Genomic DNA, 17,288 nt, shown 5'->3' with positions numbered 1-17,288 from the left:
AAACAATGCTGCTGACAGCAGAAGGACTATCTATATGATCTAGAGCCTATTCAAACACATACCAAATTAGTTTACCATGGATGGACTCTAGGCAGCTGAGCCTCTGAAAGAGCAGAACTATTTTTTACTGCTGGAATGTCCTAAGCAGCTGCAATTTGAGCTCTATGGGGAGTGCTTTTGATGCAGTACCTTGGTTGACTTCACGTAACATCTTACATAACGCAGCTATGTTAGTCCAGCTGACAGTATTAATCATGCACACAACAGCTGCAAGGACAGTAAACATACAGGGTATGAGATTTACAATTTGATCTGCATTCTGAAATATTAGCTGGCAATCATACAACCTTGAGAATTCTTCCAAGTTAACCAACTGCTTTCAAGAATTACAATGAACAAAATTGTTACTATTGAACAGGAGCTGTTCTTGCTGAAGAGGATGAACCCTGCTGATGGGCCTTGCTGCAGTCAATTTCCCCAGTAATGTAAAGTACTGAAAGTGAATGTTATAGCAGAACACGATGGATTCTAAAATTCAGGACTTGATAAATAAATGAAGGGTAGAAATCCAAGATGACCTAGATTTCAATGATCAAACTACAGATAAAACACAGAACATAGAATATTGCAACAAAGGAACAGGCCCTTCGGCCCATATCTGTGCTGATTATGATGTCAATTTAAACTGCACATCTGCCTGCACATGGTCTATATCCCTCCATTCCTTACCTGGTCATATACCTGTCTAAGTGCTTTTTAAGCCATTGCATCTGCTTCCACCACCTCCCCTGGCAGCGCATTCCATGCACCTAGCACTCTTTCCACCTTCCCTTTAAAGCTCGAAGGGGGGCCCCATTTCCACACTCCCTTTAAAGTCACCAGAGACCCTTTCCAATGCCGAGACAAAAAATTGTCTCATCTGTCTTAAATAGCATATGGTGACCCCTAGTTCTGGGTTCCCCCACGAGAGGAACCACCCTGTCCACATTCACTCTATCAAAACCTCTCTGGATCTTTATCTGCTTCAATCAACTGACTTCTCTCTTCTAAACTTCAGTGGATACAAGTCCAGTCTGTCCATCCTTTTCTTACAAGGCAACCTGCCTATTCCAGTTGGAAGATCTAAAGTAAACCTTAGAACCACAGAACTTAGAACAATATAGCACAATACAGGCCCTTCGGCCCACCATGTTGTGCCGACCTTTAAACCACACCTAAGACTACCTAACCCCTTCCTCCCACATATCCCTCTATTTTAAATTCCTCCATATGCTTATCTAACGATCTCTTGAACTTGACCAACGCACCTGCCTCCACCACTACCCCAGGCAGCGCATTCCATGCACCAACCTCTCTCTGGGTGGAAAAACCTCCCTCTGATATCTCCCTTGAACTTCCACCCATTACCTTAAAGCCATGCCCTCTTGTATTGAGCACTGGTGCCCTGGGAAAGAGGCACTGGCTGTCTACTCTATCTATTCCTCTTAATATATAGTATACCTCTGTCATGTCTCCCCTCATCCTCCTTCTCTCCAATGAGTAAAGCCCTAGGTCCTTTAGTCTCTCCTCATAATCCATACTCTCCAATCCAGGCAGCATCCTGGTAAATCTCCTCTGCACCCTTTCCAACGCTTTCACATCCTTCCTATAATGAGGCGACCAGAATTGGACACAGTACTCCAAGTGTGGTCTAACCAGAGTTTTGTAGAGCTGCATCATTACCTAGTGGCTCTTAAACTCAATCCCATGATTTATGAGCTGCTTCCAAAACATTTACTTCCTTAAAAAAAAGACCAGTACTGCATATAGTTCATTGGATGCTATCTCACTAATGTTCTGAAGAACTGAAGCATACTTCTGTACTCAATTTCACTCACAATGAACAATAACGTTTTGCCAGCTCTCCTGATTGCTTGCTACTGTATGCCTGATAATAACCCACTTCAAATCACGCATTGGGACACTGATACCTGCTGAACATACATCAAGCTGTTGAAGTGAGAAGAACTATTTGAATAATACTGACAGCTTCAGTCTCCTCTTTAAAATAACAGCAGCAGTGGGCAGGGAACTGATTATAATAACTCTTAAGTTTCTTAATATTGCAAAGCTTTCTTAGGTCTTTCAGCAGTCTTATTACAGAGAAGTTGTACAGGTGATCTGAAAACTTTCTGAATATGAGAGAATCTTGTAATATTGTAACAAAAAAATACTCACTCGGTGTCTTGTCTTCTTCAGCTGGAGTCTCCTCGATCTCATCCTTCTTCCTCAAGTTTCTTACTTTTTCAACAAGACTTAGTAAACGTCCTTTGAGTGAAGTATCCTCTTCTTCCTCTTCCTCATCCTCTTCTATTTGAATGCCTGCCAGGTAAAATAAATTTGTCTCAGAAGGGTCCGTAGCTTCCCTTCTTATTATTCCCTCCCCTTCTTATTGTAGCTTCCCTTCTTCCCTACTTATTGTAGCTTCAAATTGTTACATTTTGGACGTTTTTGGTATATTTGGTAATTGAAAAATGTTCTAAAATCAGGAGAAACTAATTTAGACTACAGTAGAAACTAGCAGCATAAATAGAAGAACCATGGCATAATTCATTCTTCACCATCCCTTTAGCCATGCAATAAGTACAATATCAACTACCAAATATGAAGATCCAAATTAGGTTTTGCATTTATCAGCAACCAAGATATTATTTGGGCTCTGCTTGGTTCAGCTGAATGCTGATGAGGTAGCCAACTTGTTAAGATATTAAAGTCTACTGTGTTCATTTAGCTTAAAGGTACTCTGCCAGACTATTTATTGCAGATAGTAAGAGTATTGAATTTTCTATTTTCATCACCTCAACAAAACAAAAATACAGGCCGCACAGCAATGTAGCTATTAGAGCTGCTGAACTCACAGCTCCAGTGACCCAGGCTTAATCCTGATCTGGTGCTACCAGGAGTTTGCTCGTTCTCTCTGTGACTGCTTGGGTTTTCTCCAGGTGCTCCAGTTTCCTCCCATATACCATAGATGTGTGGCTTGGTAGGTTAATTAGTCACTGTACATTGCCCCTAGTGCATAGGTGAGCAACAGAATATGGGGGGAATTAGTGGGAATGTGGTGAAAATCAAATGGGATTAGTGTAAATGAGTGCTTGATAGTCAGTGCATACATTGTGGTTCGAAGGGCTTTTTCTATGTTGCTTTCCAAGTCCCTTTCACCATCATTCTCATTCACCTGGCTGAACACAGTCTAACATTAAATCCTAATTCGATTTACATTCTCTAAATTGAAGGTATGGCTGTGAAAAGTCACATGTGCCCAACATGTTTTTGTTTCAGACGTACTCAGGCCTTCTCCCTCAAGTGTTTTTCCAGTAGATCGATGACTATATTGGTCCTACTTCTGGCACTTGCATGGAACTTGAAAACTTTTTTTCACTTTTACTGCCAATTTCCACCCTCCTCTCACTTTTGCATGGTTTATATCTGACTCTTCCCTTCCCTTCCTTGATCTCACTTTCTTTACCTCAGGGGATACAGTCACAACCAACATCTGCTGCCAGCCTATATACTCCCACAGCTATCTCGTTACATCTCTTCCTATCCTGCATCCTGTTAAGGATTCCATTCTATTCTCCCATTTTCTGCATTTCTGTTGCATTGGTTCTAATGACGACTCTTTTCACACTTGTGCTTTTAAGATGTCTTCCTTTTTCCTTAAAGTTGTCAGGGCTCTCAACTATATCGCACTTCTGCTCTTAACCTTTCTTTACCCAGCCAGAACAAGGACAAGGTTCCCACTGTACTCTCCTTCCACCCCACCAGCCTCTGCCTCTCTGCTAATTAAATGCTTTGTAATCTCATTATTTCATCTGCAATGCAAGATCATTGATCTGAACTATTAACTCTGTTATTAAGCTTTATTGTGATCTTACTGCAAATATTGGGGATCTAATATTTTGTCCCCATAAGACTGAAGGTTCAAGTTCCAACTGTATGTTTGATTAATCAAAAAGTAGCAGATCCCAGTTTCTGTTCAAAAATCAACTATGAAAATATACAATAATTTGTGTACTAACAATTATATCTGTCTGCTTACAAGTTTCTAACAAAACTTGGATCTACCCTACAAAATACATAAAATATGATACAGACCAAAGCACGTCTATTGTATTTTAAATCATGGCAGAATATAAATAGACAACTGTGACAGATGTTTGTAATTTGGTTATACACACACATTGCTAAATATTCAATTAGTTACAATAGTGATTCTAGTGTTTAAAATACACATTAAGCAAAGGGATCAGTTTGAGACAACGTACATACACGTACCACAGTGAGTAAGAAGCTTGGTGTGGAAGTGGAGCAATACATCTCTCACTTTATCTGGGAGAGGGCATACCTCTTCATCTGGCCCCAGTTTGAAATTCATGAGCATGTTAATCTGCAATCCAAAATGATGTGTATTATATATTTTTAATGACCAACTAAATCAAGGGAAGGCATTAGCTCAAACTTTACAGTCAGTACATAAATTGAAATTTTTTTGAAAAATAAATCCTGTGAAAGGCAGTGAATAGTTTGGAAGAAGTGAAAACTGACATTCTTACAAAGCAACAGGAATATTCAGAACTCAAAACATTAAAAATTATTGTCTCTTTGCTGCTTGTAACAATGTATCACCTGCAAAGGAATATGTAAGACAAACTTTTAACCACCTGATGAGGAGGCAGGCAATGGATTCTCACACACTTCCAACTGAATGCCTGAGTTTTGGGACTAATGTGAAGCTCGTGACAAAAGATAGGTGCCCCATTAATATGGAAGTATTGGGGCATGTATCACAGATATAAACTGAAAACAATTTTAATACACATTAAATGCTTTAACCAAATGAGAAAGCTGGCAGCAAACAGGATTCGGACCAAAAGAGTATTTTTTTCATCTTTTTAATGGTTTCCTTGTCTAGCAACAGATAGACTTGATTCTCCAGCATCCATAAAGGACTCCTCAGTCTCCCATGCACAGGCCTCCATTTCCTTACCCATCTCATTTGGATTTCTGATTTACTTGTCTAACTTTCAAGGAGCATTTCCTTGGGATTCAGTCAGAGTCTCTTGTTTGAAATCCCAATCCCACTTGCTTATTAGAACATAAACAAAAACAGGAGTAGTTAAGGTGAATGCACAAAGTCTTTTTCCCAGAAAAAGGGAACGAAAAAATTAGAGGGCATAGGTTTAAGGTGAAATGGAAAAGATTTACAAGGGAACTGAGGGGCATCTTCTTCATGAGGTGGTTTGTATATGGAACGAGCTTCCAGAGAAAGTGGTTCAGGCAGGGACAATAATGATATTTAAAATAATTTGGCCAAGTATATGAATAGGAAAGGTTTAGAAGGCTAGGGGCCGAACACGGGCAAATAGGACGAGCTTAGGTGGGAACCTTGGTGGGCATGGACGAGTTGGACCGAAGCGCCTGTTTCCATGCTGTATTACTCTGTCATTCTAAATTGCAAAGGTTATTTGGAAGAGGTTATCTGGAAGGGATCTGGGATTACACTTGTGGGAAATCAGGAGGGCAAAAAGAGGGCATGGGATTACCTTGGCAGACAAGGTAATGGAGAATCTATAAGTATAGTAAGAGCAATAGGGTAACTAGGGAGAGAATACGGCCCCCTTGGTTCAATGTGGTCATCTGTGGATAGAGTCAAAGGAGACGGCGAGGTCTTAAATTAATATCTTTCATTTGCATTTATCATGGGGATGGTCATGGCAGCTAGGGAATTCAGGGAAGAGAGTAGTGAATGTCTTGAAACCTAGCCATACAAAAGAGGAGGTGCTAGCAGTCTTAAAGAATAAGAAGGTGGATAAATCCCTAGGACTGATCAAGTGTATCCTTGGACATTGAGGGAAACCAGGGAAGAAATTTCTGGGGCCCTGGCAGAGATATTTGTATCATCTTTAGCCATAGGTGAGGTATCAGAAGACTGGAGGGTGATTAACACAGTGCCTTTATTTAACACAGTGACTTTATTGCAGAAAGGCTGCAAGGACAAGCTAGGGAACTACAGGTCAGTGAGCCTAATATCAATGGTGAGAAAGGTACTGAAGGGGATTCTGAGAGGCAGGATCTCTCTGCATTTGGAAAGGCAGGGACTATTAGGGATAGTCAGCAAGGCTTTGTGCATGAGAAATTGTTTCATGAATTTGATTGAGGTTTTTGAAAAGGTGACCAAGAGAACTGTATGATAACTTCAAGGAAGTTGTGTATTAGAATTTGGGGGTGTTTCTGTGGCACAGCTAGAAGAGATGCTGCCTCACAGCTCCAGCGGCCAGATCCTGAACCGGTGCCATCTGTGAGGAGTGTGCATGTTCTCCCTATGGTCCCCCGGGTTTCCACCGGGTTCTCCTATTTCCTCTCACATCCCAAAGACATATGGGGTCAATTCGGTTAACTGGCCACTGTGAATTGCCCCAAAGACGTGGGTGAGTGCTGGGATCTGGGGAAAGTTGATGGGAACGTGGGAAGAATAATATGGAATTAGTGTAAATGCGTGTTTGATTGTTGGTATGGACTTGGTAAGTCCTGCTGCCAGGCTGCACAATTCTATGCCACTGATATCCAAATTTGTCTGAACCTCAACACTTTTCAACCTTTCACTATTTTAAAGAATACTGTGTTTCTCTTTTTTACAAACAAAATGGATATTACATTTTTTTCCATATTATATTGCAGCTACCACTTACCCTATGTCCACATTGAAATGACCGGCCCCGTGGTCCTGATGTGCCCAACTATTCCCACCAGCAACTCCCACATAGGTCCAGTCTGCATGTGCCTGCCAGCCATCTTGAACCAGGCTCAATAGGTGTTGCAAGTGTACCTGTCATTTTTCAAAGGAGGGCCAATGACAAAATCAAACTTGATGCTTAGCTTGGTGGCTACATCCATGTGGAGAATCCATCAGGGCACACTAACATTTCTATATAATTTTCTAACAAAAGATACCTGTATCATATTGTGTTTATTGCTCCTAACTTTTTGTATTTTTCATCAACCCATTTATCCAAGATAATACATCAGGACTTACCTGTTCTTGTGGTGGTGACCGGAATTCTCTTGTTTTTCTGGCAGTCTCAGCTGCACTCATGTTGAAACACTGCATGAGCTCACAGTAACGCTCCCTCTGATCTGTCTGCATTCTACAAACAAACTTATCCGCAAACGAAGCAATTGATTCAACCCGGTGTCGTAGTTCACAGTCACAGAAGAACTGAAGAAGTTTGCACATCTGTGCGGAGAAAGACAATTAATAATGAACATAAACTATCTTCAATTTTTTTTTTATCTGCTTAAATGTAAAAAAATCCTATTAAATTAATGGATGGTCTTACACAAAAGAAAAAGAAAATTAATCCAACAATAATTTTTTTTTATTATTTATACTCCTTTAAAATTTACTTCTTGATTAGAAAACAATGTTATTGTATTGATCTCACAGACCATTATTAATAAAAGATTATTTAATGTGGCCAGAGTCTTAATTTTTGCACCATTCTGTCATTTAGTGCACGTCGCTGTATTTATTATTACCGTTTGTACTGTTTACTGTGACCTACACGAGCAAGGAATTTCATTGCACATTGGTGTATAAGACAATAAACTAATCTGATTCTGTTCTGTGTGGATGGCAAATTTTAACAGAACTGTGCAACAAGTAGTTCTCCCAAACAATACTTGTCTGAAGTAAAGAAATGTACTCAAATGAAAAAGGTTTTACTATCAGGCCAGACGTGAAAACACATTTTGCTGTTTCTTAGACTTGCAGGCATCTGGTAACAAGCAACTGAAATAGAAACTCACAGAAGCTAATAAGATAAAGGAGCAGAATTAGGCCATTCAGCCTATTGAGTCTGCTCCAGAATTCAACCATGGCTGATTTACTTTTCCCTCTCAACCCCATTCTCCTGCCCTCTCCCCACAATCTTTGACACTCTTACCAATCAAGAACCTATTAACCTGCGCTTTAAATATACCCAATGACTTGGCCTCCACAATTGGCAATGAATTCCACAAATTCACCACCCTCTGGCTAAAGAAATTCCTCTCTATCTCTGTTCCAGAGGGACGTCCTTCTATTCTCAGGCTGTGCTCTCTGGTCCTAGACTCTCCCACTACTGGAAACATCCTCTCCATGTCACGGTATCCAGGCCTTTCAAAATTTGGTAGGTTTCAATGAGATCTCCCCTCATCCTTCTAAACTGCAGCAAGTACAGGCCCAGAGCCATCAAACACTCCTCATATGTTAAACCTTTCATTCCTGGGATCATTCTCGTAAACCTCCTCTAGATCCTCTCCAATCCCAGCACATCCCTCCTTAGATAAGGGGGCCAAAACTGCTCACAGTACTCCAAATGTGGTCTGACCAACGTCTTATAAAGCCTCAGCATTACATCCTTGTTTTTATCTTCTAGTCCTCTCGAAATGAATGCTAAAATTGCATTTGCCTTCCTGACTACCAACTCAACTTGCATGTTAACCTTTATGGAATCCAGCACTACGACTTCCAAGTCCCTTTGCACCTCCAATTTCTGAATTCGCTCTCTATTTGGAAAATAGTCTACGCCTTTATTCCTTCTACCAAAATGCACGACCATACACTTCCCTACGCTGTATTCTATCTGTCACTTCTTTGTCCATTCTCCCAACCTGTCCAATTCTTCTGCAGACTCCCTGCTTCCTCAACACTACCTGCCCCTACCTTTGTTTCATCTGCAAACTTGGACACAAAGCCATCAATTCCATTATTCAGATCATTAACAGATAATGTTAAAGTAGCAGACCCAACACCAACACCTGCGGAACACCACTAGTCACAACCAGAAAAGGCCACCTTTATCCCACTCTTTGCTTTCTGCCAGTCAGCTAATCTTCTATCCATGTTCAGCAGTCTCATGTGCGGCACCTTGTCAAAGGCCTTCTGAAAATCCAAGCAAACAACATCCACCGTCTCTCCTTTGTCTATCCTGTCTGTCACTTCCTCAAACAATTCCAACAGATTTGTCAGGCAAGATCTCCTGAAGGAAACCATGCTGACTTCAGCCTATTTTATCTTGTGCTTCCAAGTACCTCAAAACCTCACCCTTAATAATAAAGTTTAACATCTTACCAACCACTGAAGTCAGGCTAACTGGCCTATAATTTCCTGCTTTTGCCTCCCTCCCTTCTTAAAGATTGGAGTGACATTTGTGATTTTCCAGTCCTCCAGAACCATTCCTGAATCTAGAGATTCTTGAAAGATCACTACTAATGCCTCCACAATCACTTCAGCTACTGCTTTCAGAACCCTGGGGTGTAGTCCGTCCGGTCCAGTTGACTTATCTACCTTCAGACCTTTCAGCATGCCAAGCACATTCTCCTTAGTAATTGCCACTACATTCACTTCTGCCCCCGACTCTTGAATTTCTAGCATGTTACTGGTGTCTTCCACAGTGAAGACTGACGCAAAATACTTATTCAGTTCATTCACCATTTCTTTGTTCCCCATTACTACCTCTCGCATCATTTTCCAGCAGTCTGATGTCCACTCTTGCCTCTCTTTTACTCTTTATATATCTGAAAAAACCGTTGGTATCCTCTTATATTATTGGCTACCTTACCTTCATATTTCATCTTTTCTTCCCTTATTGATTTTTTAGTTGCCTTCTGTTGGTTTTTAAAAGCTTCCCAATCCTCTAGTTTCCCACTAATTTTTGCAATATTGTATGCCCTCTTTTGCTTTTATGGTGTCTTTGACTTCCCTTGTCAGCCACATTGTTGGCCCTTGTTGCCTCATCCTCCCTTTGGAATGCTTCTTCTTCTTTGGGATGAACTGATCCTGCGTCTTCCGAATTACTCCCAGAAACTTCTGCCATTGCTGCTGTACCGTGATCCCTGCTAGGGTCCTCTTCCAATCAACTTTGACCAGTTCCTCTCTCATGCCTCTGTAGTTACCTTTACTCAACCGTGATACCGATACTTCCAATTTTAGCTTCTCCCTTTCAAACTGCAGGGTGAATTCTATCATATTATGATCACTAAGGGTTCCTTTACCTTAAGCTCCCTAATCAAATCTGGTTCATTGCACAATACCAAATCCAGAATTGCTTTATCCCTTCATGGACTCAACCACAGGCTGCTCCAAAAAGCCATCTCATTGGCATTCTACAAATTCCTTCTGTTGGGATCCAGTACCAACTTGATTTTCCCAATCTAGCTGCATATTGAAATCCCCCATGACCACCGTAACACTGCCCTTTTTACATGCCTTTTCTATCTCCTGTTGTAATTTGTACCCCAAATCCTGGCTACTATTCGGGGGCCTGTATATGGATTTCAATAAAAATAATGCTATCACATCCAAATAGATATGGAAGTTTACATTAAGTGCTGAGAAACATACAAGTAACTGCTTAATTTAAGGACATATTACTACTTTATCGTTCTTTCAAAAATTCAGTCTGCCTGAATTCCACATAATAATTTTCATGTTGCTTCAGGTCACTCTGAAAACATGACCAAGCCCTTTCCAACAGGTCACCCTTCTGCCCTGAACATAGTCATAGAGTCATATAACAGAAGCAGGCTCTTCGGCCCAACTCATCCATGCCAACCCAGGTACCACCCTGGGCTAGACCCATTTTCCTGCATTTGGCCCATATCCCTCCAAACCTTTTCTATCTATGAACCTGTCCAAACATCTTTTAAACATTGTAATTGTCCCCACCTCTACCACTTCTTCTTGGAGCTCATTCCATATACCCACCACCCTCTGTGTGAAAAAGCTGCCCCTCAGATCCACTTTAAATCTTTGCCCTCTCACATTAAACCTATGTCCTCTAGTTTTTGACTCATCTTAGACTCCTGGGAAAAAGGAACATAAAAACATGATGGATCTTACCTACGCCCCTCATGATTTTATATACCTCTAAGGTCACCCATCAGCCTCCCTCACTCCAGGAAAAACAGTCCCAGCCTATCTAGTCTCTCTTTATAACTAGAACCCTCCAGTCCAGGTAACATACTTGTGAATCTTTTCTGTACCCTCTCTAGTTGAATCACATCTGACCAGAATGGCACATAATACTCCAGGTATGGTGTCACAAACATATTGTACAGCTGTAACACGTCACAATTCTTGTACACAATGCCCCGTCCAATGGGGGCAAGCATGCATACACCTACTTCACCACCTTGTTTACCTGTTTTGCCACTTTCAGGGAATTATGAACTTGTACATCTCGGTCTCTCTGTTCTACATTACTCCTTCAGGCCCTGCCATTGACTGTCTATGTCCTGACCTGGTTTAACTTCCCAAAATGCATCACTTTCTACTTGTCTGAGTTAAGTTCCGTCTGTCATTCTTCTGCACACTTCCCCAGTTGATCCAGATACTATTGTAGCTTCAGGCAACCTTCTTCACTGTCCACTTTACTGCCAATTTTGGTGTCATCCACAAGCTTACTAATCATGCCACCTACGTTCTCATCAAATTGTTAATAAAGATGGCAAACAACAGGGGACCCAGCACTGATCCCTGCAGCACACCACTGGTCACAGGCCTCCAGACTGGAAAAAAACCCTTCCAGCCTCTGACGAAGCCAATTTTATTTCCAATTGGCTATTGGATCCCATGTGATCTAACCTTCTAGACCAGCCTCCCATGCGGGACCTTGTCAACAGCCTTACTAGAGTCCGTGTAGACAATGTCTACCGCCCTGCCCTCATCATTTCTCTTGGTCACCTCTTCAAAAACCTTAATCAAAGTAATGAGACATGACTTCCCCATGCACAAAGCCATGCTGACTATCCCTAATTAGTCCTTGCCTTTCCAAATGCAGATTGATCCTGTCTCTCAGAATCGCCTTCAGTAACTTTCCCACAACTGATGTTAGGCTCACCAGCATGTAGGTCCTTGGCTTGTCTTTACAGCCCTTCTCAGATAAAGGCACAACATTAGCCACCCTCCAGTCACCCAGTACCTCATCTGTGGCAAAAGATGATTCAAATATCTCGGCCAGGACCCCAGCAATTTCTTCCCTAGGATCCCACAATGTCCTAGGATAAATTGGATCAGGTCCCAAGGACTTATCCACCTTAATATGCCTTAAGACCGCCAGCATCTCCTCTTTTGTAATGTGGATATGCTTCAACATATCACTTTTCATTTCCCTTAATTCCTTACCCTCCATGACCTTCTCTGCAGTAAATACAGATGAGATATATCCATTTAACTCTTTCCTGTCGCTCCACACATAGACAACAACACTGATCCTTCCAACTGATCCTTAAGGAGACCTATTCTCTCCCTAGTTACCCTTTTACTCTTAAAATACTTGTAGAATCTCTTAGGATTCTTTTACCTTATCTGCCAAAGCTACCTCATGTTCATTTTTTGTCCTCCTAATTCCCCTCTTAAGCGTACTCCTACATCTTTTATACTCCTCAGGGGATTTGTTTGATCCCAGGTATATATACCTGACATATGCCTGTTTCTTTTTCCTGACCAGTGCCCCCTGATCCTACCAGCCTTGAGCTTCACTCTAGCAGAAACATGCCAGCCCTGAACTTTCCCATCTCATTTTCAAAAGCCTCTCTCTTACCAAACATTCCTTTACCTGCAAACAGCCTCCCCCAGACGATCTTTGCATGTTCCAGTCTGATGCCTTCAAAATTTGGCTTGCCCCAGTTTTGGACTAATTGTGGACTAATCCTATGTCTTTCCATAACTACTAAAAAACTAACAGAATTATGGTCACTGGTCCAGAAGTTCTCCCCCACTGACATGTTTTAAGTATAGTTGCCCAAGATACCTGTAACATCATGGGAGCAGCCATCATTAGGTATCTATTAATTTAAGTCCATTACATACACCACCACCCAATCTTGTAATGCAGGAACACACCAATCAACCCTAATCTCCACCCTGAAGACAAGGTAGATTTCTGTTCTAATTTAAAACAGAAATCTATCTTCTCCCAGTAGGCCCTCAATGTCCTTCACCTCCACAACCCACAAACCTGCCATAGCCACACCCCATAACCATCCATCATTGTAGGCCCTCAATCTCCCTTCTACCCTCAGCAGTCATGTCCCTTCCTCCTCTACCAACCATCATCCCAGATCCCCTCCAATCCCACCACCTCTCACCTTCCCCACAAAGTGGTCATCATTTAGACTTGGACAACTCTTCTACCCTTGACTGTCACCGACTAATGTCTTTCTCCTCCCCAAAATATCCATTTCTGCAAGCCCCCAAGATTTGATTCCTCCACAAACCCCACTTCTGCCATTTCTCCTTACCAACTATCCATCTCAGACCTTCATGCACCACTGTCCCCTCCCTAAACCCCACATTCCATCCTTTGCCACAGCAAGAAGAATAGCACTGCTGCTCACCCTCAACTGCTACGCCTATCTAGCACACCTATTTGGATGTTGACGTTAGTGTCCAGGCCGGGATTTACTGTCTTTCCTTAACAGCCCAAGTTAAGTAGGTTACATTTACTCTGATTAAAGAATGGCAATACATTTCCATGTCACTACTGTGTGCAACTTGGAGCAAAACATGTATGTTCTCATGTGGCAGATGGTCTTATGTTTTTGGTAGTAGAAGGCACATGTTTCAGAAACCCCGTTAGAGTAACCTAAGTAACTGCAGCACATGGTGCAGCTGGAACATACAGCAGCCACTGTGCTGGAGTGAATGAATGTTTAAGTTGGTGTACGTTGTACCAATTAAACAGGCAGCTAGATGGTGTTGAACTTCTTGAGTATTGTTGGAATTGCATTCCAAGCAAGTGCAGGGCAGTCCATCACATTTCTGACTTGCTGCAGGTTACCCAGTCTCTGACCTGCTCTTGTCATCATAATATTTAAGGCTGATCCATCTGAGTTTCTGGTAAATGGTGACCCCCACCCTTCCCACCTCCTGCAGAATACTGATGATATGGTATAGGTCAAAGGTTGGTGACAGACTCTTGCGGGATGATCATTGCCTGGTGCCAAATTCTGTAGTGTGTCGTTATTTACCACTGATGAGCCCATACCTGAACATGTCCAGCTCTCACTACATGGATTAATTCATTCATTGAGGACTTTCAAATGGAATTCAAAGACCCTGAGGAACTACAGTCAAAAAGCACTGGAGAAACTCAGCGGGTCAGGCAGCATCTATGAAGGGAAATGGACGGTCGATATTTTGGGTCAAATTCTTTCATCTGTACTAGAAAGAGGGGAGGTAGCCAGTATAAAATGGTGGAGGGAAGTGGTGCAGCAAGAGCTGGCAGGTAATAGTTGAATCCAGGTGTGTGTGTGTGTGTGTGTGTGTGTGTGTGTGTGTGTGTGTGTGTGTGTGTGTGTGTGTGTGTGTGTGTGTGTGTGTGTGTGTGTGTGATAGGCAGATGAGGGCGGGAATGATGTCAGAAGCTGGGAGGTGATAGATGGAGGTGACAAAGGGCTGAAGATAATTGAATCTGATAGAAGAGGACGTGGGGCATGGAATAAAGGGAGGGAGGTGGGGAGGGGAGCTGGTGGGAGGAGTGTGTGGGTAATGGGCAGATGGAGAGGGTGTGGGGGGGGGAGGGGGAGGGGAAGGGGAAAGACATAAGGCGATGGAGGCCAGTTGGATCTGGAGGAGAGAGAAAGAAGAAAAATAGGGGAATAGGGACAGAGGGGGAGTGGTTACCAGAAGTTTGGGAATTCGATGTTCATGCCGCCAAGTTGGAGACTGCCCAGGCAGAATACAAATGTTGATCCTCTAACTTTTGTTTGGCCATGACCTGGCAGTAGAGCTGCCGGAGGAAATGGTCGAGGCGGGTACAATTGCAACATTCAAGAGGGATTTGGATAGGTACATGGAAGGGAGGGGCTTGGAGGGTTATGGGCCAAACATGGGCAACTGGGACTATCAAGGAGGATGCTGTGGTCTGCATGGACCAGTTGGGTCGAAGGGTCTGTTTCCATGCTGTATTACTCTATGACTATGACTAGAGGAGGCCGTGGATAGCCATGTCAGTGTGGGAATGGGAAGTGGAATTGAAAACAAGTTTGTGAGGGGACAGGAACCAGAGGGGTAGGTCAGAGGAAGAAGTGGATGGGGAAAACTCAGATCTAACATGTAGAGAGGCTTTGAGGAAGGAGAAGCAGAGTACAGGTTATAAAAGTAGAAAGGAGGATAGGCTAAAGTGCATTTACTTACATGCAAGAAGTATCAGGAATAAGGGTGATGAACTAAGAGCTTGAATAAGTGCCTGGGACTATGATATTGTGGCTCTTGCAGAGACTTGGCTGTTACCAGGGCCGGAATGAATATTGAATATTCCTGGATTTCAGTGTTTTCAAAGGGATGGGGGGGCAGGGGGAAGAAGAGGAGGAGGGGTGGCGTTACTGGTCAGGGATACCATTACAGCTGCAGAAAGGGTGAATAATGTAGAATGATCCTCTCTAGAGTCAATATGGGTGGAAGTTAGGAACAAGAAAGGAGCAGTTACTCTACTGGGAGTATTCTCTAGGGCCCCAGGTAGCAGCAGGGATAATGAGGAGCAGATTGGGAGGGAGATTTTGGAAAGATCCAAAAATAACAGGGATGTTATCATAGGAGACTTCAACTTCCCAAATATTGATTGGCACCTGCTTAGTACCAAAGGTTTAGATGGGGCAGAGTTTGTTAAGTGTGTCCAGGATGGATTCCTGTCACAGTATGTTGACAAGCCAACTAGAGGGAATGCCATATTAGGTAATGAACTGGGTCAGGTGACAGATCTCTCGGTGGGTGAGCATTTGGGGGACAGTGATCACCGCTCCCTAACCTTTAGCATTGTCATGGACAAGGATAGGAGCAGAGAGGACAGGAAGATACTTAATTGGGGAAGGGCAAATTATGAAGCTATAAGGCTAGAACTTGCGAGTGTAAACTGGGATGACATTTTTGAAGGGAAATGTACTATGGGGATGTGGTCGTTGTTCAGGGATCTCTTCAGGATGTTGGGGATAAATTTGTCCCAGTGAGGCAGAGAAAGAATGGCAGGGTGAAGGAACTATGGGTGACTTGAGGTTGAACAACTAGTTAGGAGGAAGAAGGCAGCAAACATAAGGTGTAGACAGCAAGGATCAGATAGGGCTCAAGAAGAGTATAGGGTAGCAAGGAAGGAACTTAAGAAGGGGCTGAGGAGAGCAAGAAGGGGACATGAAAAGGCCTTGGCAAGTAGGGTTAAGGAAAATCCCAAGGCTTTTTTCACGTATGTGAAGAGCAGAAGGATGACGAGAGTAAAGGTGGGGCCGATTAGAGACAAAGGTGGGAAGATGTGCCTGGAAGCTGCGGAAGTGGGTGAGGTTCTCAATGAATACTTCCCTTCAGTATTCACCAAGGAGAGGGGCCTTGATGATGCTGAGGACAGTGTTGGTAAGGTTAATGTTCTAGAGCATGTAGATATCAAGAGAGAGGATGTGTTGGAGTTGTTAGAAAATATTAGGACAGATAAGTCCCCAGGGCCCAGGCTGCTCCAAGAGGCGAGGGAGGAGATTGCTGAACCGTTGGCTAGGATCTTTGAGTCCTTGTTGTCCATGGGAATGGTACCGGAGGATAGGAGGGTGGCAAATGTTGTCCCCATATTCAAAAAAGGTAGTAGGGATAGTCCAGGGAACTACAGACCAGTGAGCCTTATGTCTCTGGTGGGCAAGCTGTTGGAAAGGATTCTTAGAGATAGGATCTATGAGCATTTAGAGAATCATGGACTGATCAGGGATAGTCAGCATGGCTTTGTGAAAGAAAGATCATGTCTCACAAGCCTGATAGGATTCTTTGAGGAGGTGACCAGGAAGATAGACAAGGGTAGTGCAGTAGATGTGGTCTATGTGGATTTTAGTAAGGCATTTGACAAGGTTCCACACGGTAGGCTTCCTCAGAAGCTCAGAGTGCATGCGATCCAGGGAGGCTTGGCCATGTGGATTCAGAGTTGGCTTGCCTGTAGAAGGCAGAGGGTTGTGGTGGAGAGAGTGCATTCAGATTGGAGGGCTGTGACTAGTGGGGTCCCACAAGGATCGGTTCTGGGACCTCTACTTTTTGTGATATTTATTAATGACTTGGATGAGGGGGTAGAAGGGTGGGTTAGCAAGTTTGCAGACGACACAAAGGTCGATGGTGTTGTGGGTAGTGTGGAGGACTATCGAAGATTGCAGAGGGATATTGATAGGATGCAGAGCTGGGCTGAGAAGTGACAGATGGAGTTCAATCCGGAGAAGTGTGAGGTGGTACACTTTGGAAG

The 17,288-nt window shown here is 42.9% G+C and overlaps 1 protein-coding gene across 9 annotated transcripts in view; it reads right to left on the bottom strand.

Moving 5' to 3' along the window:
* The window catches only part of LOC127586448 (ryanodine receptor 1-like), a 625,703-nt gene that overhangs the window by 402,560 nt on the left and 205,855 nt on the right, over positions 1–17,288 (bottom strand). For all 9 annotated transcript variants that reach the window (XM_052044410.1, XM_052044408.1, XM_052044411.1 and 6 more), the window contains 3 exons: positions 7,076–7,276; positions 4,318–4,429; positions 2,218–2,361 (listed from right to left, as the gene is read on the bottom strand). In XM_052044410.1, the coding sequence (XP_051900370.1) occupies positions 2,218–2,361; positions 4,318–4,429; positions 7,076–7,276 (457 nt within the window). The remainder of the gene's footprint in view (positions 1–2,217; positions 2,362–4,317; positions 4,430–7,075; positions 7,277–17,288) is intronic.

This window comes from Pristis pectinata, chromosome 35, assembly GCF_009764475.1.
Source record: "Pristis pectinata isolate sPriPec2 chromosome 35, sPriPec2.1.pri, whole genome shotgun sequence".
Taxonomy (NCBI): Eukaryota; Metazoa; Chordata; class Chondrichthyes; order Rhinopristiformes; family Pristidae; genus Pristis; species Pristis pectinata.
This window is presented reverse-complemented; position numbering and strand designations above follow the sequence as displayed.